Here is a 21,393-nt window from a genome sequence, read left to right on the forward strand (position 1 = left end):
CGGCCCATAACTTTAACTTGGCAGTAAGTACATATAAAATGATTAAGTCATTTGTGTGGAAGTCAAAATACTACTTACATTTTGCCAATTCTTTGACAAATAATGCCACATTCAGCGCTACTTTCTGCAAATGATTAGAATTTAACATGACTTAAAACCATTATTCAAATGATACAAAAACTTATATTTGCATTTATGCAAAGTGAAAAATTTATTTGTTTCTGAGACCTTATGTGCCTATAAAGGGATTCAATGTGAAATATCTTTAGATTTCACGCTTTTCAAAACAAACAAATAGCTTCTTCATATACACATTTAACTTTTACATTCACTAAAGCTCTGTTTTAATCCAACACAGACCATATGAAGGGAATTTATCATTGACATAAAGTGAATCAAATCTATCTAACATCAAAAGTCTTATACACGGAAAAAACTTCTAAGTAAGCTCGTTACGTGGAGTGGGTTCGTGATCAGAGAAAATATTAGTTCAATAAATAATATTTGAATATTATCAAAAACACCAAATTAAGAATTGCATTATCAAGGCTTAGGGTTTCGGCGCATAGATTAGAAATAGAAACAGGCAGGTGGCACAAACCTTTAAAAAGTCCATATTCAGACCGTAAATGTTTAAACTGTAAAACATTAGAGGATGAATTTCATTTTTTACTAGGGTGTCCTTTGTATTTTGATTTACGCAAACGATATATTTTTGGAGAAATGCTAATGTATTAAAATTTACTGAGCTTTTAAACAATGATAACAAAGTAGTTATTCAGAAGTTATCATTGTATGTCTTAAAAAGTTTTGAACTAAGAACACAATATTTGAACCGAATTATGTAAAATATATAGAGATATATACATGTGCATGTACAAGCATTGGTGGATCTTGCATATATCGTATTATGTAATTGTTGAAATTGTATTTCTTTATTATTTTTTTCTTAAGTCACCAGAAATTCTCCCCTGTTAAAGTTAAAAACATGATTTGTGAACTAAAATCAGTTAGATATATATTTTTTCCAGGTGATTGCAGATTAGATTAAATTCATGATTACAATTGTTATTTACTGTTTATATACTGTTTGACTGCCATTGTGATGATATTTTATTGTGAAATTTAGATATTACAATATTTTGTGTTTTAATATATTTAGCTTTGTAAGATGATGGACATATCATGTCTCATTTCTGAATAAAGTATTTTCTATTACCATGTTTTTTTTGTTTGTTTGTTTTTTTTTTGTATGTGTAAGTGTAAGGCATGCATGTATATAAAAAATATATTTTTTGTGTGTGGGAGGTTTTACTTCTCACCGACACAGTTGAGCGACTTTTCAGCTTTACGGTTGCAGGAAAACCTAAGGTGTTCATCCGTGCATTATTTTAGGCTCGAGCGGGAACCTGTTTAGTTTAGTTTATTTATTAAAATCTCATCTATATACATGGTACAATATAATACAACATAAAACGTATCATAAGAACATGTATATAGCCATTCAATACAGAATTACAGGAGACTACAAATGTATAAAGAACATAAATATATATAGCATTTTATAATAATTACAATTGACATGACAAGAAAAGCATTCATGCAAAGCATCAAAGGCGACGCCAGAAAAATTTGATCAAGTTTTGCACCTAAATACTTAACAAAAGATGTGTTCTTTACAGCAGTACCATTACATGTGACCTGGAGGCTAGGACCCTGTTTAAGTTGAAAATTGAACCCAAAAGAATAGACTCTGTCTCGTTAAGATACAAGGACAATTCATATTCAATTAACCAGTCTTATAAGACTCATGCCATAACAGAGAATTTCTTCAGATTTATTTTACGAGATACAAGGATACCTGAGTCATCAGCATATAATAAAAGCTTATTGCTTAGGGTTGCAGACATGTCATTGACATATATTAGACATAAAAGAGGACCTAAAATGACCCTCAGGGGGACACCATAGGTACTCGGAATAGTAGTAGAATGAGTACCAGCCACATCCACCAGCTGCTGTCTATCAGAGATAAGACGTGTACCATGTAAGAATGTCATTACCTATGGCAGATGCTTGAATTTACATAAAGAAGAAGAAGAAAAACTTCTTCATGTGCAGTATAGTGTGATCAATTGTATCAAATGCCTTTTGTAGATCTGAAAGTATCATGCAATACTGCCTTTGTCCATTTCAAATTTAATACAATATGTAACATGAATCAAACATGTGTCAGTTGAAAAACCCTTTCTAAACCCTCACTGAAACTGCCTGTCCATGACTCGAACCCATGACTGTCAGAAGACCAACTGAGCTATCAGGCCGGCAACACTTTTTCTCTTTAATAATGAAACAGTTATAAACCACAACATATTTCCCACTATATTGATTTGTGTCCTTAAATTTCTGATTTACAGAGCATAGTGAATTAAACTCAGGGTTATATGCAGTCACAGGATGTGAAAAAATTTCAGCTTGACCAGAACTCGAACCTGTGACCCACAGAATAATGTACCGCGGCTGTAGTGATTGAGCTATCTTGCCGCTTACACATTTTCTTCCCTAAGTAGTGAACAGTTCTAAACCGTGACAGATACTTTTAGATTTTTAAATTAACAAGTAGATTAATTCTTAATTAAACAAATAAGAAATAAAAACCTTACATACTCATAGACTTAATCAAAATAACTATTTATATATTGTATAATTATCTTTACTAAAAAGGGCTTAGACAGTTATTGGTTGTGCTATTATTTATAACAGGTCAATTTGAAAGTGAACATAACTGTTCTAATACATGTACAATATCTTTTTTTTTGTACAGATAAAACACTAACCTCTTTTTTCTGTGATAGAAAATATTATGAAGGCTGAAATGTATTTTGCATCAGGGGCACCGGGCAAAACATGAAAATGCAAAAACGAACCGCTTTGTTAGATTGTATTTTCATGTTTTCATCTGGCGCCCGGTTACTTTTTGTACTTTGTTGGTTTTCATGTGGCACAAATCACCCACTATAAAATTTAGTGCACACAATTATTCAAGGGCAAGTAACAATCTACTCTATGAAAAGTCTGTTGTTGGGTTGACTCTGGAGACCCAGAGGTTGAGAACGGTGTCCCTCCATTACAAATAGATAAGACAGAAGCTGTCCTTTTCAAACTATGCACATGTTAGAAAAAAAATTAGAATAACTATTTAGAATATGAATTTTTGAGACTTTATTAATTATATTGCTTGATCCAAGTTTAAGGACATCTTCAACCAATACATGTATTATCATTTATAACTTTAAATTAAAGTCTCATCTCTTTAATAATAATGTCATAACTGTAACTCTTTAAATACAGAAATATTATAAGTCTCATCATATCAATATACTAGGATATACATGTATGCACATAACATTAATAATTCCCAGTTTCTTTTACATAAATATGAAATCCTAACATTAACATTAACATTGGTTACTAATGGATGGATTACAAAAACTAGTAGAAAGAAAACTATAATGTATAAACTCTATTATAGCTACTATTTTTAGCCAGTTAACACTGGGTATAAACACCTATAACCTATAGACTAATCAATACATGTATTATCATTTATAAATTTAAATGCAAGTCTCATCCATCTGCTGTTAGTCTTTAAATACAGAAATATACATTATATCTATATACTAAGATACACATATATGCTCATTACATTAATAATTCCCAGTTTCCATTAAAAATAAATATAACATCCTATTAACATTGGTACTTGGATGGAATTCATAATCTTGTGGAAAAAAAACTATAATGTATAGTATAAAAGTAAAAGAAAAATCTCAAATACAAACTGTAGTCTATATCATATAACAAAGATTAAGTTGTGTGAGTGTCTAAACAATAAATGCATATCTCTTACAGTAACAAATACTGTCCCTCTTTTAACATTCCATAACACTTTACTAAATATCTAACTGCATATATATCAAGTGTTTAAAATTGATAACTTCAGGATGTTATCCTTTCTCTGTTTAATATATGGACATGAGCACCTATATGCATAGCTTTAATTTTTTACCTTTCATTTTTACCAAGGATTATTTTATTAACAATTTATATACAAACACATAGAAAATAATAATAACTTTCACATTATTAGTGATTAAAAGATTCCTGTAGCAGAATACCTATATGTATGTACTAACTGAACAAACTAGAAAAGTCCAGTCTATGAGCCAGTAAAATAAAAATCAATCAATATTCACTCCTTAGGGTCTCTATGCTTTTGATGACCTTACAACTGGTAAATTTTATACAACAAAAATATTAAGTAATACCTAAGTTAGACAGAAAAGAACAAATGATTTAGTGATCATGAGTTACTTCCCCTTAAAAGAAAACCTAAACCCCCAAGAACACCCTAAACAGCAAAATTGTGAAATGTTGCAGGCTCAGTTTTATCAAGCCATGTAAAATAATGGTAGTAAGTATTCTTAAAAAGTTAGATGGTCATGTGACAGCAGTAAATGCAGAAAATCGGATATCTTTCAACATCCGGATACTGGTACACTTTGTAAACAATCATTCTGTGCAATATAAATTAACGTGATATGGATAAAATATATACGATAATCGTTTACAACAGTTCCATTCCTATCCTAATACTCATTTGCAGGTGAACGTTCTTCTTGTAGGAAAATTTTGAAAATATATAAATGAATGAAAAGAATACGACATCAATGTAGACCACAATGATATTCGAATTCAGGGTTTTAGTATTGCCAATAAAGCTACGGGACAAGCTGTTAAACTGAGCCTGCAATTTCGTGAAAATACTATCACAATGCACATGCTTTTTACATGAAGTTATTAAATACAAATATAACAACATATTTGTTTCCTTGATTTTTACGAATCAAAATAAAACTAATTAACACAACATGACATCAACTGCTGATAATAACAGCTCCTTCCATAGGCCAAAATAAAAAGCATTCCATAAGAGACGACGCCGCTCAAAACTAAGAAACAGAGGCTCTAATCGCATGTAAAACAAAGGTGAGAATAAAACAGTACGACTTTGTAGTTAAAAGAGGAGCACTTATGTCATTAAACAAATAAAAACAATAATGAAAGAAGTGAAATGATAAGCATCTATTATAATATTATTTACAAAGATAAGATTTACGTCTATCAAGAATATCGAAACAGGTGTTGGCACATATTCAAAATAAAGACGTATTTGTAAAAAGAAACACAAGTTTATCATTATCTGACTTGTTATAAAATTATGGATCGACGGCTGCCGCCCTATGAAATAAGTTTTATCTGTAATCATCATAAAGTGAGCACTGTTAGATAACATTAGATTCTGATTCAAAGTTATTTACATGAAATTGACAAGTACGGTTTTGTTCACTTAAGTTTTCATATCTTCCAGTTTCCAGTCTAATGGGAGCAACACCACAGCGAAATTTACAGAATGCAGGTCTGTATAAAGGCGGCATAATCATGATGCAATAATTCTCAACACTATAATCTTTCTTAAAAGTACAGTATGTTCTTAGTTTATTTCTTCCTCTACCTGAACTACCTACATATCTATTGATAAGCTGTTTCCAGTCATATACATATTTATCCATCAAAAAAGATATAGCACTATCAACAATAGCATGTTTTGATACATAGTTAGAAATGTTAATAAAATGGCTGAGTCTACATTCAAACTATTTTGACTTAACACGAAAATACCAAGTTTTACAATTATTGTTTGCTTTACCTTGAGCCCAAAGAGCAATTCTGATATTCAGCCTGGACGAGTTTGTATTACTTAAACGGGCCCTAAATATAGATTTCCATTGGCGAACAACTGGTGGTTGCCAGGCCATCTCACCTGCAAGTGCCGCGTTAGGTGTATATTTACCAACACCCCAAAAGAACCTCAAGGCTTTATTATGGACGGCATTGACACATGGGAAAGACCGGTCACCCAAAACCGCTGCACCGTAGCTTATCACAGACCACACAATGGAATCATAAAGTTTGTTGTAGACAGCGTATGGAACGCCTCCTATTCATTTGCATTTCACTTTAACAAGATCCAGGGCTCTTCCTGCACTTTGAGTTACATGTTTAGCAGTTATATTAAAGTCTAAGTGTTCAGTTAAAATAAGACCTAAATATTTATATATATCCACAATTTCAAATACATCGTTGCCACAAGTAAAAATTGTATTACATCTAGTAATTGCGACATGTCGAAAATGTACAAAATATGATAAACAAGATCAACAAGGAAAGGCGGCGTTCAATGAACTTAACCCCCATATGACCCAGCAACAAGAACCAGTGGCAAGGAGCCCAGGCGGACCCCAAACAAAAACAGGACAATGCAAAGACAGAGCACGGACAGGTTAATCACTAAATGATGAATAATTTGTAACTGATAAGGAATTCAAAGAAAACAAATAAATGATTGAATATTCGCCCACAAAGTCAAAGGAGAAGGGGACAGGAGACCGGGGAAAGTGGGGGTGGGGTAATCAAAGAAATAAAAACTAGGGGTAATGGGGAAGATACTTACCGTAGACGAGAAAACAAGGGACACAACTTTTTCAACTTTGCTTTTTTCACAATGATTAGTCATATCATTTACAGAGCACCAGTCATTTAGAGCATTCAACAGATACTGTAAATCATTTGAGTTCTCATCAAGCAACACAATGTCGTCAGCATATAATAAAATACAATATTGTTCACTATCAATATCAACTCCTACATTGAATGATTTCAAATATGTAATCAAATAATTGATCTATAAGTTAAAAAGCACAGGCGAAAGTATACAACCCTGACGGAGACCGGTTCTACCCCAGTAGAAAACCAAGAGAAATATTTATATCAAAGTGCCTAAATACAGTTCCGAAATACAAAAACGATCAATGGAAATACACACGCCTTGATAATTAAATAAATAAGATTGTATCATAGTTTGGGGACCTTTCTGTTGAAAATATGTCCTAGTTTAATCGTATACATATACATGCATCGTGCGAAAACTGGAGTGCAGGTATTAGTTACCCGCACTCCAGAGTATGCCCATTGATTGGCTCATTTTTGCTGGGGTTAACTTATTGTGACGGCAGAGAAAGGTAAAGCGACAGAAATATCATATTTAGATGCTCGTTCATTGGTTACTTTTCTCCGGGGTTTCATATTGTGACAACAGGGAATGTGTTTTTATGTTTGACTATGATACAAAAGAGAATGAACATCAAAACACTTGGCAATCTAATTAATACTCGGGGGCTACGCCCCCTCGTATAAATCAGATAGCCTCCTGTTTCAATGCTCTTTCTATTACTAAACAATGGCGCAAACCTTAGAAATATTAATATCAAAGTGCGCATGCGTGAGGTGTTTTTCCGGGAAATTTGTAAAAACGGAGGCCCGGCATGCAAATTGTGTCAAAATGAAATATAAGAAATTAGTTGTTATAATGAAAAGATGATGAAATTGAATGATATAGGAATGATATGGGATAATGGATTGTATATCGGACTGCAGAGAAACATAGATAACAGACAAATACACGAGATATATATACAAATACAAGGACACAATGATACATAAAAAACGATATTCGGAACAAATAACAAAACACGAATATCGACCACATGACATACTTTCCCTCTTTGGGGAATGTCACCCCGACATTCAAAAATGATAAAGAGGAAGAGCTTGAATCAATCAGACATTGCAAGTAGTAAGCTTAGACCAGAAAGTAACTAAACTACTAGGTACTACATAACTAAATCTAAATACTGAAGACAATTACAACGTGTGAGTAAAAATATAATACCTTCGGCAAAATACCTTAAACTCAAGCATGTTCCACAAAAATACCGTATGGCGCGAATCGCGAAAAACATATGTCAAGGGGAAACAAAATTTTAATTTATCAGTAGAACTGTGAATTCATTGAAGAGGTGCACTCTCAACAATAAATCCTTTATTTTTAAAGTACTGTAAAAACTATAAATTACCAAAGTAAAATATATGGTACATGGTATAAAACATGAAACGAAACACCTCAGGTACCGAACAACTTCAAAGTTGAAACACACCTTGACTATAAAGAAAAGAAAAAGCATTAATCTAATTTCCAGTTATCATTAAGCATCCATCCGTGTTTTTTCTTGTACGTCTCTGTCTCTGTAAATTGTTGTTGTAGTCCTTAGATTGATTTCTCGGTGCAGGAATGACATATTTTGAACCTGTAACAGAATGAGATGGTTTATCTGCAACAGAATAAGAAGTTTGTGTTGTTGATGTGACACCTTGTTTGCTGTTTGATGTTCCTGTAAAAGAAATTGACATACAATTGTTAGAATCATGTATTGTGAAAGAATTGCTATGCGAAACATTTGATGGACTTGATGTAAGAGAGGAATTGGAATCTAACAGAGCTGTAATGAAAACATCAGAGGAGGGATTGGATAACGAGTTCTGATCCGAATGTAAGTCAGAGGAAGCGGGCTTGTATTTTTGCATAAAGGCATCCCCATAAAGGGAAGTAAAAGGTTCCTATGCAAAACCCTGGACATTTCCTGACTGTTTCCTTCTTCACCTCATAGATGGGAATTCCAGAGGTGGGCTGGCTGAGAATGGTGTAGACATCCTTTTCCTATCTATCGGCAAGTTTGAATTTTCCCCGAACACCTACATTTCGGACCAGTTCTCGACCCCCGGGCTTCAATTCCGCTTTTTTCACACGGAGGTCATAGTACCTTTTATGTTTCTTGCCTTGTTTCTTGGCCTCTCGGTGTGCAACATAATATGCAAATTTTAGTCTGTTTTGGAGACCGGAGACATAAGAATGGCCCTTGACATGAGATTAGTCTGGTTCGATGCCAAGAAACGCATCGTTGGTAAGCCTTGGGTGGCGACCAAACATGAGAAAGTGGGGAGAATAACCAGTAGAAGAATGGGAAGTAGAGTTATAAGCATGGACAAGAGCGGAACATGAGACTTCCAATTGACCTTCTTGTCATCTTCCAGGGTCCCAAACATATTCAAGAGGGTTTCGTTAAAGCGCTCAGGCATCCCATTTCCCTATGGATGATACGGAGTTGTCCTGGTCTTGCCAATATTGGCCAACTTGCACAACTCCCGGACAACTTCGCTTTCAAAATGTCGTCCTTGATCACTATTGAACCGACTAGGAAAACCAGAGTGATAAACAAAATTTTCAAAGAGAAGTTAAGCGGTAGTATGTGCAGTTTGGTTTTTGGCAGGGATAGCATGAACAAAACGAGTAAAGTGATCAGTAATGATCAAGATGTTTTCATAACCACCCCGAGACATCTCCAGAGAAAGAAATCCATACAGACAATTTCCATTGGATAACTCGACTGAATAGGATTTAACTTTGCAGTCGTTTTATCCAATGACTCTCCGGATACATCTGGGACAGTTTCTAACCCTGTGTTCGATATACCGTTCTAACTGAGGCCAAAAGAAACGTGAACGGAACAAGGAAATAGTTCTTGTACAACCTTTTTTTTCTCTTGTATTTTTCAATCAAAATATACAAACATTCAAATCATAGTACATGTAATGAATACATAAAATAAAATGTCAATTCAATGTTATCAGATTATGACAAGTATATTTGTATGTTAAGATCTTTTTATAAAAGATTTTGACAGAAGAAAATGAGTGCTAAGAAAAACTGATAGTCCTATAAAGTGCATAGTAAGTAAGAAAGAGAGAAAAGAAAGTGTATAAAGAAAGGAAAGATAGATGAAGAATGAGTAGGAAAAAAAGAGAGAGAAAAGATAAAGATTAGTTATGTCCCTATTAAAAGATAGTTGAAAAAAAAATACATTCATAATGATATTTTACAAAGCTAATACTTAGTAAAAAAATATATTTAAAAAAAAAAAAAAATAAATAAATTGAGAAAATATAAGGAATGGACTAAACGGAGATAAGAATTGAAGATCGTTTCCTTTTCTATTTGTATATGCATAAATTATATGTCTAAATTGTGTGGTTTTGGGGTCCATTGAAATTTGACCATTTTTCTCCAAAATTTTGTAGATTGTCTTGTATTAATGATATTTCTTTTTCAATTCTAATCCTGTAAGAGACAAATGACATAAATTTTTCAAAAGTGGGTATATTTTTGCTATATTTCATTTTAAATATGAAATATTTACACAGAATTATGATAAAATTTACCGTGTTATGTTTACCTAATATACCGAAACACACCTGTCTTAAGTTTAGAGGTATTTCATAACCTTTAGAGAATAAAAATGTTTGAATTTTGTTCCAGAAAACTTGTGTTAACTGACATTCCCATATTAGATGTTCAATAGATTCTATCTCCATTGAACAAAAATCACACAAAATTGCTAGATGATAATTTGCATTTAAAAAGATATTTATTTGTTGGGACTAAACGCATTAAAAATTTGTATTGAAAACTACGAAGATTGGTGTCGATTGTAGACTTAAAAGGTATATTAAATATTGGTTTCCAATCTATTTCATTGTCATTAAATATGTTTTCCCATTTTATGGATGCATTTGAAATTTATACAACAGCTGATTTGGTGACTTTGTTTTTTTTAGTTTTTCTATTAGAACATCTTCTTTATTCCTATAGAGAAAATGCATTGAAATATTTTCTTTAAGGCACTTTGGGATAGCTGAGATTAATTGATGATATTTTAAATAATCTTGTGTATCAAGATTTAGAAGTTGTTTTGCTATTTCAAATTTGTAAAAGGCTTTTGTGCGAAAATCAAAGAGTTGGTCTATATAATTTATACCTTTTTCATGCCATTTTTTCCAGTAAATTGTATTTTGATGTAATTTTATCTGAGTATTGTTCCATTAAATATGCTTTCTAATTTCATTTCCATTTATATTAGAGGAGTTTACTATAGAAAACCATGAAATTAAGATATCTCTTAGAAATGTATTTGTTTTACAGATTCTTGAAACATCGTGAGAACTAAGATTACATTCAAAAATAAATTACCACCAAATGGTTTTAATATATTCTCAAAGAAGGCTTCCCAGTGTCCGTTGCTTTCATTTAAAATCAATCTCTTTACCCAGCAAGCTTTAATTGAAGTTAAAAATGATTTTATATCTGTTAATTTTAATCCTCCTGCATCATAGTTGTTTATAATAGTTTTACGCTTAATTTTATCTGTTTTACCATCCCATAAGAAGTTAAAAATTGCTGTTGTTAATTCTTTAATAGTATGGTCAGGTGGGTTTTCAAGAACTGTAAATGGATAAATTAGTTTTGGTAACGCAAATGTTTTAATTACTGTGACTTTGCCCATCAATGTTAGTTTACGGTGTTGCCACTGTTTTAAGCATGTTTTAAATTCTTGTAGTTTTGGTTCTAAGCTAAGCATATTCATTTTGGAGTCTGTGTAGAAAGTTATGCCAAGTGTTTTCGCATGTTTTGATGTCCAAGTTAAATTCATATTTTCTGCATATTCTAAATTTATTGTTTTGAGGGCTCCAACCTTCAATACAACTGATTTCGATGTATTTAGTTTGAGACCAGATATATTTCCAAATTCATTAATGACTTTAATGAGTTTTTCAAAAGAATATTTTTGTCCATTATTTATATATGTTGCATCATCAGCAAATAATGTCTGTTTTATTTCTTTATTATTTATTAGAAATCCCTGAATATCGTTATCTTTTGCAATCCTGTTTGTTAAAAGTTGAATACATATGATGAAAATGGAAGAAGAAAGGGGACATCCTTGTCTTACTCCCTGTTGAATATGAAAACTTTCTGACATGTGACCATTATTTATAATTACACTATTAATTTTGTTATAGAAGAGTTTAACCCATGAAATAAGAGATTCACCAAACTGAAAATAGTGAAGACATTGAACAATAAAATCATGATTTAAGCTATCAAATGCTTTTTGATAATCAGAGAAGAAAAGAAGACCAGACTTGTTTTTTTTTCAATATGTTCTATTATTTCAAATATTAGTCGTACATTTTCTCCTATATAGCGTCCTTTCATAAAACCCGTTTGCTCATTACTAATTATTTTATCTAATACTTTCTTTATTCGAATAGTAATTGCTTTTTTAGCAATTTTATAGTCAATATTTAAAAGACTTATAGGTCGCCAATTTGAAAGTGAAGTTTGGTCTTTACCTTCCTTAGGTATTAAGGTTATTATACTTTGTTTTTGAATTTCTGATAGTTCACCTTTTCTGTAGGCATAATTAATACAGTTCACAAAATATGTTTTTATTTTATTCCAAAATATCTTATAAAATTCTGTAGTAAGTCCATCAGAGCCAGGTGATTTGTTATTTTTCATTTCAAAATGAGAAGTTTTACATTCATTTTCACTTAAAAAACCTTCACACATTTCTTGTTCTTCATTTGATAATTTATTTGTATTATCATCAAAAAAAAAAAAAGGAATATCTGTTTCTTTCTGTGGAACTTTAGTGTACAATAATTTATAATATTTCACTTCTTCTTGTAAAATCTGTTCAATATCAAAAATTTCTTTACCATTTATAACTAGTTTCTTAATACTTTTTTTCTCAGCATGTCTCTTTTCTAAATTAACAAAATATTTTGAGTTCTTTTCATTTCCTTCAACATGGATAGCTTTTGATCTTATTAATGAACCATTTATTTTCTTTTCATATAAATTTTCTAATTCATTTTGTTTTATGGATATTCTTTCTAGTAGATCTTTTTCGTCCTTATTATCGGTATTATAATTATTATTATGCCCCCATTTCGAAGAAAAGGGGGTATATTGCTTTACACTTGTCGGTCCGTCGGTCCGTCGGTCCGTAGACCAAATGGTTTCCGAGTGATAACTAAAGAACCCTTAGGCCTAGGAACTTCAAACTTGGTATGGTGATTGGTCATGACCAGTAGATGACCCCTATTGATTTTGGGGTCAAGGGGTCAAAGGTCAAGGTCACATTGACCTTGTAAGCAAAAACGGTTTCCGATCAATAACTAAAGAACCTTAAGGCCTAGGAACTTCAAACTTGGTATGGTGATTGGTCATGATCAGTAGATGACACCTATTGATTTTGGGGTCAAGGGGTCAAAGGTCAAGGTCACATTGACCTTGTAAGCAAAAACGGTTTCCGATCAATAACTAAAGAACCTTAAGGCCTAGGAACTTCACACTTGGTATGGTGATTGGTCATGATCAGTAGATGACCCCTATTGATTTTGGGGTCAAGGGGTCAAAGGTCAAGGTCACATTGACCTTGTAAGTAAAAACGGTTTCCGATCAATAACTAAAGAACCTTAAGGCCTAGGAACTTCAAACTTGGTATGGTGATTGGTCATGATCAGTAGATGACCCCTATTGATCTTGGGGTCAAGGGGTCAAAGGTCAAGGTCACATTGACCTTGTAAGCAAAAACGGTTTCCGATCAATAACTAAAGAACTTTAAGGCCTAGGAACTTCAAACTTGGTGTGGTGATTGGTCATGATCAGTAGATGACCCCTATTGATTTTGGGGTCAAGGGGTCAAAGTTCAAGGTCACATTGACCTCTTGGGTAAAAACGGTTTCTGATCAATAACAAAAGAACCCTTAGGCCTAGGAACTTCAAACTTGGTATGGTGATTGGTTATGACCAGCAGATGACCCCTATTGATTATGGGGTTAAAGGGTCAAAGGTCAAGGTCACATTGACCTTGTAGGGAAAAACGGTTTCCGATCAATAACGAAAGAACCCTTAGGCCTAGGGACTTCAAACTTGATATGGTGATTGGTCATGGTCAGTAAATGACCCCTATTGATTTTGGGATCAAGGGGTCAAAGGTCAAGGTCACATTGACCTTTTAGGTAAAAACAGTTTCCGATCAATAACTAAAGAACCCTTAGGCCTAGGAACTTCAAACTTGGTATGGTGATTGGTCATGACCAGCAGATGACCCCTATTGATATTGGGGTTAAGGGGTCAAAGGGCAAGGTCACATTGACCTTGTAGGTAAAAATGCTTTCCAATCAATAACTTAAGAATCCTTAGGCCTAGGAACTCAAACTTGGTATGGTGATTGGTCATGACCAGCAGATGACCTATTGATTTTGGGGTCAAGGGGTCAAGGTCACATTGACCTTGTAGGTAAAAACATTTTCCGATCAATTAACTAAAAACGCTTAGGCCTAGGAACTTCAAACTTTGTATGATGATTGGTCGTGACCAGCAGATGACCCCTATTGAGTTTTGGGTCAAGGGGTCAAAGGTCAAGGTCACATTGACCTTGTAAGTAAAAACGGTTTCTGATCAATAACTTAAGAACGCTTAGGCCTAGGAACTTCAAACTTGGTATGGTGGTTTGTTATGACCAGCAGATTACCCCTATTGATTTTGGGATCAAGGGGTCAAAGGTCAAGGTCACATTGACATTGTAAGTAAAAATGGTTTCTGATCAATAACTAAAGAACCCTTTGGCCTAGGAACTTCAAACTTGGCATGGTGATTGGTCATGAGCGGCAGATGACCCCTATTGATTTTTGGGTCAAAGGTCAAGGTCATATTGACCTTGTATGTTAAAAACGGTTTCTGATCAATTAACTAAAAGCGCTTAGGCCTAGGAACTTCAAACTTTGTATGATGATTGGTCGTGACCAGCAGATGACCCCTATTGAGTTTTGGGTCAAGGGGTCAAAGGTTAAGGTAATGACCAGTAGATACTTGATAACCCTTATTAATTGTTTGATCACTGGGTCAGAAGTCATGCATAATAACCTTATCACATGACTAATTGGCTGCTGATAGGGGGCATACATGTTTTACAAACATATCTTGTTATTACTAATTTTATCCAATGTTTGATGTGCCCTATTTAGATCAGCTAATTCTTTAATTATAGTGTTTTCTAACTGGTTCTCATTTTTTCTTTTATGTGTAGAATATTTTATTGCAGTATTTCTTATTGTTCCTTTGATAAGTTCCCACAGAATATCTGGTGATGCTTCTGAATTTATCATTACTGCCTCATTTATATTTTCATTTAACATCAATTTAAAATCATTGTCTAAGAGAATACTGTTATTAAGTTTAAAATATCCTGGTCCCCTATTACAATTTTCAAGTTTAATATTTAAGGTAACGCACGAGTGGTCAGTTTTAAAGCCTGGTTTGATATTACATTGAGATATTAAATTAGTGAAATACTCAGACACAATAAAATAATCAAGTCTGCAGTATATTTTTGGCGTGGCATTTGACCGCCATGTATATTGATGTGAGTTTTCATTTAGTTTTCTCCATATATCAATAAGGCAACATTCTATCATCAAATATCTTTAAGTTTTTTTCTTGATTTATGGTGCGAACCAAAAAGACCATTTCTTTTATCCTTTGTAGGATCAAGAACTCTATTAAAATCGCCCCCAATTATGAAATTTTTATCATTATTTTCAAGAATATAGTTTTTAAGAAGTTTGAAAAAAGCTTCATCATCTTTATTCGGTCCATATATGTTTATAATTGTTATATCCTGATCTTTATAGTTAAGTTCTAATGCTACAAGATGTCCTTTTACAATTTCTTTAAAGCTGATAACTTCATATGTTTCTTCTATATTAAGAAGGATTGCAACACCTTCACTGTTAGAATTGTTACCACTGAAAAAAGATTCTCCCTTCCAATCAGATTTCCAAAATGAACTTTTATTATCAGGTAGATGAGTTTCTTGTAATAAGTATATATATTGACGTTCTTAAGGATTTCAGCTATTGAAAGACTTGTTTTCTTTTACTTGCATTTCCTAAACCCCTAACATTCATTGTGGTTATTGTGGATTCCATATATTATTAAAATTATAAATGATATTTTGGATGTTATTAAGAAAGGAAATGATCATTGTTTTTAGTTTATGAAGTAAGATAATTTTGTTCATTTATGAAGGTGAAGGCCATAGGGCAAATTAGTATTTAATTTCTAGATTTTTTTTCTATATGATAAGGTATTGAGTATATGTAATAGTAATATTTTTTTAAACAAAACTACAGCCAAAACAGGCTTTTATTTAATTGGGAGAAGAAAAGTTGTTGGTTGTGAGATGCAAATAAAGGTAATTGTAAATAAGATTCTTTAATGGAATTAAAAAAAAAGATTTAATGACTTGAAAGATAAAAAAAATGACAAAATAAATCATTTTAAAAAAAGCAACAAAAAAAACAACAAAACAGCAAAAATGACCTGAAAAATACACACACAAGAGAGAAAACAAGATTTAACTTCACCTAAATGGTTAAAAAAAAACCTCAAACCATGAATATCCCCCTCCATCCACAAAAAAACAATCAAAATTATTATTTAAAAAATAATTCAACTGAGAAACTAAGGTAAAGTAAATACAAATATGTATAGTCAACTAGAACTATTATGCATTATTCTCCTATGTAGGCAAAATTGTATTTCTCAATTTTTTATGAATTATCACAAGTCCAATATTTACAATAAACGTATACATGAAAAGCAAATATAGCTATTTTGCAGTGTTTGCAATAATAGTACTGTACTACACATAATATGATATACAATGCATCATGTAGTTATTAATAGGCTGGCCAATTTTAAAGGTGTATGACTCTTTTACGTTGCATTGTATACTCCATACTTCACTGACATTTTGATATTACTCAGTTTTTTTCTCAAAAAGTTACAGAAACAAAACAAAATAAGAACAAAAAAGCAAAAACAACAAATGTCTAAATAGCTCACATGTTTATTGAATTGAGTTTTTTTTTAAATCTTCTCCTTTGTTTAGCATTGGCATAAAAAAAAAATAAAAAAAAATGGTGTGATACCTTTAAAAATATGTATTTGGAGAAGGTTTACAAACATTCCATTGATATTTATTTATAGAAATTTTATGACTTATATGTCAAATACTATTGTATTGTCATATTGAGCTTCAGGGAACTTACACCAAAAACATCCAGGTTTTTTGATGGCATCTTAAAAAAAAATTCGAAAGTAAAGATGCCAATTAAGGATGAATTGGTATTTTACCTGTACAGTTGTTTTTACAAATTTGATGTTTTAAAGTCCTGTCATGAAAGATAAATATTTAATATTTCACACTTTTAGGTTATAAAGTAATTACATTTAGGTCAATGAATCTTGATCTATTTTCAGTAATTTCAAAAGAATTTTTCTTACATTAAATAATACACAATGTTCATATATGTAATAGATAACTTTATTTATCATATATTTTTTTTAAAGTAATGTTCATATAATTTTTAATATATTAAAGTATTACTGTTAATATGTAATTTGCATACATATTTTATGAAATGTTTCTCTTGCATTTAAATAAATTAGTGTTTTCTTTTTGCTTGACCAGCAGTTAACAAGTTCACATTTTAATGTTTTTTGGATACTTTTTGCTGTTTTCCAAGCCAGGGAAGTTCTGTCCAGAAAGTGAAATCCTTGTATGGCACGTGACGGATCTGTTCATAATGGTCCTTTATGAATATTCTACCATTCCTATACCATGCAGCTTGGACTGTATCGGGTTTTTTATATTTAATAGATTGGAGCGCCTCGTAGTTCTCAGAAGTTAAATCGTCCATGATAGATACAGATTTTGGAAACAGTTTTCTGTTACGCATGATTTTGTCCTTTACTAATCTTGAACTGAACCTGGCAATAATTGGCCTGGATTTGTTGTCATTTTTCTTTCCTAGCCTATGACTTATGTCAATGTCAGTAGTCGTTAGATTTATCCCAGGGATATGTTTATTTATTATTTTGACTAAGATGTTGGTTGTTTGCTCAGAATTTTCTTATACTTGCTTCACATGTTTATTCTCAGGTTTGCTGTTATGTTCAGTAACTTTCATAGCATATGTCTCAGCTAATTGATCTCCTGAATTATCATCTGCTGCTTTTTCTGTTTGGGAAGTATTCCCTTCATTATCCCTGATATTTCTTACAACTATATTTGGAAACATTTCTTCTGCTATACCGGTTATGCGGATGTTCTTTCTTCTCTGGTATTGTTCATAATTGTTCAGGTATTCATCTGTCTTTTGTTCACTCTGTCTTAATTCATGCCTATATTTTTCAAAGTCATTGTTTTGGACAGCTATTTTTTCATTTTGGTTTGAAGTTTCCTTGTTCAGATTGCTAATGTCATTTTCAGGATGTCTATTTCTTTATCTTTCTCAAACAATTGGTTTTCTAGCACATCACACTTTTTCTCTATTGAAGATATTTCTTTATCTTTTGTATCATTTTAGACTAAAGGATCTCAATTTTTTTTTCTGTAGAGGATAACAGTTCTTTTTTCATCTCATATATTGTTTCTTTAATAAATTCTTTGATATCTTTCTTTTTCATCACATCTTGGAGCTCTTTACTATTTTTTTTCAATTCAGCCTGAATTTCTGACAACCCTTTATTTTGTTCACATAATATGTCTTTTGCATTGTGTTTTTGCTTTTTCTTTTCCTGGGGTTTTATAGGGGTTTTATTTATGCTACTTTCACTCTCACTAACACTACTAAGTTCACTTCTTGTGCGTTTCTTTGAATCTCCCTCTGACATTTTGTTTGATTTTGTTTGAATGTGTGTGTTTGTCCCAGTTCAATATAGCAGTCTAATACCTTGACCTTTACTAGTGTTTACCTGTATCTATTAATCCATTTGATAATCCAGTTTTACTGTGTATATCTCTGTGTTTATTTAACATATCACACTGTGTACCTTGTCTACATTGTATACATTGTATAATTATAGTTCACTGAACACACAATGAATGCCCTTTGACCTTTCTATAAAAAAGTTATTCACATGTTATTTCATTCGTTACTGTCATAATTCCTTTTCAAAAATCTAATTTTTTAAGAAACTAGAATTTCTATGTATTCCAATGTCACTGTGTCAACTTTCTTAAGTATTTTCCAAGTAAATCCACATAAATTTTAAACTTTTATCAGAGCTAACATTTTCCCAACTACTTTACTCAAGGGACATAACAACCTTGATGTCCTGCTTCATCATGCAAACCCTGAAAAGCTTAATCAAGCATATGCTCAGGGAAAACAAGCTGAATAACAGGATAACCAGTTGAAGTACCTTTACGATAAAGAATTGAATCCTTAAAGTTAAGGTTGCTCCATTCCTTCAGAAACAATCAAACCTTGGCCGTTTCATGTGATTTTTGACGTTCAGTTAACCTGTGACCAATTTCAAAGAGTTGAACTAAACGGGAAAATGTCGGATCATCTTGCTGCTCCTTCTTCCAATCAATTGACTTAAGGCTGCTCACGACTTCAATCTCGTCTCTGGGATTAAGAGAAAGAACAGTTTGGTTAAAAGAAATACATTCTACGGCTGGAAGTTGACCTGGACCTTCAGACTTGGAAAACAAAAGGGCCTTGACAGCATCTGAAAGGAGAATGTAAGAATCAGGAAAAGAAGAAGCTGAAGGAATTCTAGAAAGTGTATCAACGTCAATCTCTTTACCAGCTCTGTACCTCAAGTTGATGTCATACGCCGACAAGGAGGAACCACCTGTCACTAGTAGCATCAAGCTAAGCAGATGAAAACACATAGGTAAGTGGCATCAAAGATGCTTGTGCCCTTCCTTGCATCGACGAAACTATCGATGCTCTCATTCGTTTCCCTATTTTCTCTAAACTCGATCTTCGCTCAGGTAATTAGCAGGGCCCAGTCAAAGAATCTGATGAGCAAAAGACTGTCTTTAGTGTTGTGCCACTCGATTTTTGGTCTTACGAATGCCCCGTCAACGTTTCAGCGTCTGATGGAGCGTTGTATGGGCGAACATCACCTTCGTGACTGTTTGATTTATCTCGATGACATTATCATCTTTTCTGATTCTATTAATTCTCATTTCCATCGCCTTCAGTCTGTCTTTCAACGTCTTGAGATCTTAAACATAAAGGGTCCAAGTGTGAATTATTTTAGCCGCAAGTCCAGTATTTGGGTCACATTGTTAGTGCTGATGATGTGGAGACAGATCCTAAGAAGATTGAAGCACTCAAGATATATTGTTTCTACTTGCCTTAAGGTCTTTAGGTTCTCAGGTTATTACAGGAGGTTTATTAAAGACTACGCACAGATCGCTAAACCTTTAAATGACCTTCTTATTGGTATTCCCACCTGCAAAAGTTCTTCTAAGAAATCCAAAGTTCCTTTCAATTGGGGTCCAGATCAGCAGAATGCCTTTTGTTCTTTGATAGATAAACTTTCTTCTCCTCCAGTCTTAGCTTTTGCTGACTACAATAAACCATTCATTCTTAATGTTGATGCCAGTACTAGCGGTTTGGCAGCGGTTGTTTACCAGGTTGGTGCTGATGGTAAGGAGCATGTTATTTCCTATGCCAGTAGGGGTTTGAGAGCAGGAGAAAGACATTATCCTGCTCACAAACTAGAGTTCTTGGCTCTTAAATGGTTTGTCTGTGATAAGTTTTATGATTACCGCTATGGTATTTCTGTCGAAGTTAGAACAGACAATTACCCACTTACCTATGTGTTTTCATCTGCAAAGCTTGATGCTACCAGTCACAGGTGGTTGTCTTCCTTGTCTGCGTATGACATACATTTTGAGTAGAATGCAAGCTATATTTTTCTACAGTGTAACAATTATAACGTAACAAAAGTACTTCAAAGCTTTGATATTTATGCAATTATGACGTACTAGTGATATAAGTAATAGAAAGAGCACAGAAACAAGAGGCTATCTGATTTGTATACGCCCCCGAGTATTAATCAGATTGCCGAGTGTTTTGATGTTCTTTCTCTTTTGTATCATAGTCATGTCACAATATGAAACCCCGGGAAAAAGTAACCAATGAACGAGCATCTAAATATGATATTTCTGTCGCTTTCCCTTTCTCTTCCGTCACAATAAGTAAACCCCAGCTAAAATGAGCCAATCAATGGGCATGCTCTGGAGTGCGGGTAACTAATACCTGCACTCCAGTTAACGCACGATGCATGTATATGTATACGATTTAACTCTGACACATTTTCAACAGAAAGGTCCCCAAACTATGATACAATATTTAAAGGGACCTTTTCATGTTTTAAAATAATTAATATACTTTAAAGTGCTATAAAGTATTCAATTTTCTTTTCAGTTTACCTCCTGTTTTACATCAACTTCTGCATATACGTTTGTATATATTTATAAAGTAATAAACAAGATCAAATATACAAATAAGATTTTGGGTTTTATCACATATTTAAACATTAATCTGTAGTGTTTATACTCACAAGAAATCCCCTTTAACTCCAATATTCAACAGGTATTTTTAAACACGAACTGCTACCACTTCTTTTTCACTTTATTGAAAGTTTAATATACT

The 21,393-nt window shown here is 32.8% G+C and overlaps 2 protein-coding genes across 2 annotated transcripts in view; both read right to left on the reverse strand.

Moving 5' to 3' along the window:
• The window catches only part of LOC132734453 (usherin-like), a 36,815-nt gene extending 25,377 nt beyond the window's left edge, over window positions 1-11,438 (reverse strand). Inside the window, exons 1-3 of the mRNA XM_060721195.1 lie at window positions 11,045-11,438; window positions 8,196-8,351; window positions 6,575-6,765 (exon numbers count right to left, since the gene is read on the reverse strand). Coding sequence (XP_060577178.1) covers window positions 6,575-6,765; window positions 8,196-8,351; window positions 11,045-11,438 — 741 coding nt within the window. The remainder of the gene's footprint in view (window positions 1-6,574; window positions 6,766-8,195; window positions 8,352-11,044) is intronic.
• The window catches only part of LOC132734443 (uncharacterized), a 95,775-nt gene that overhangs the window by 37,576 nt on the left and 36,806 nt on the right, over window positions 1-21,393 (reverse strand). The gene's annotated exons all lie outside the window — the stretch shown is intronic.

This window comes from Ruditapes philippinarum, unplaced genomic scaffold (genome assembly GCF_026571515.1).
Source record: "Ruditapes philippinarum isolate M1 unplaced genomic scaffold, ASM2657151v2 ctg216_1_1_1_1, whole genome shotgun sequence".
Taxonomy (NCBI): domain Eukaryota; kingdom Metazoa; phylum Mollusca; class Bivalvia; order Venerida; family Veneridae; genus Ruditapes; species Ruditapes philippinarum.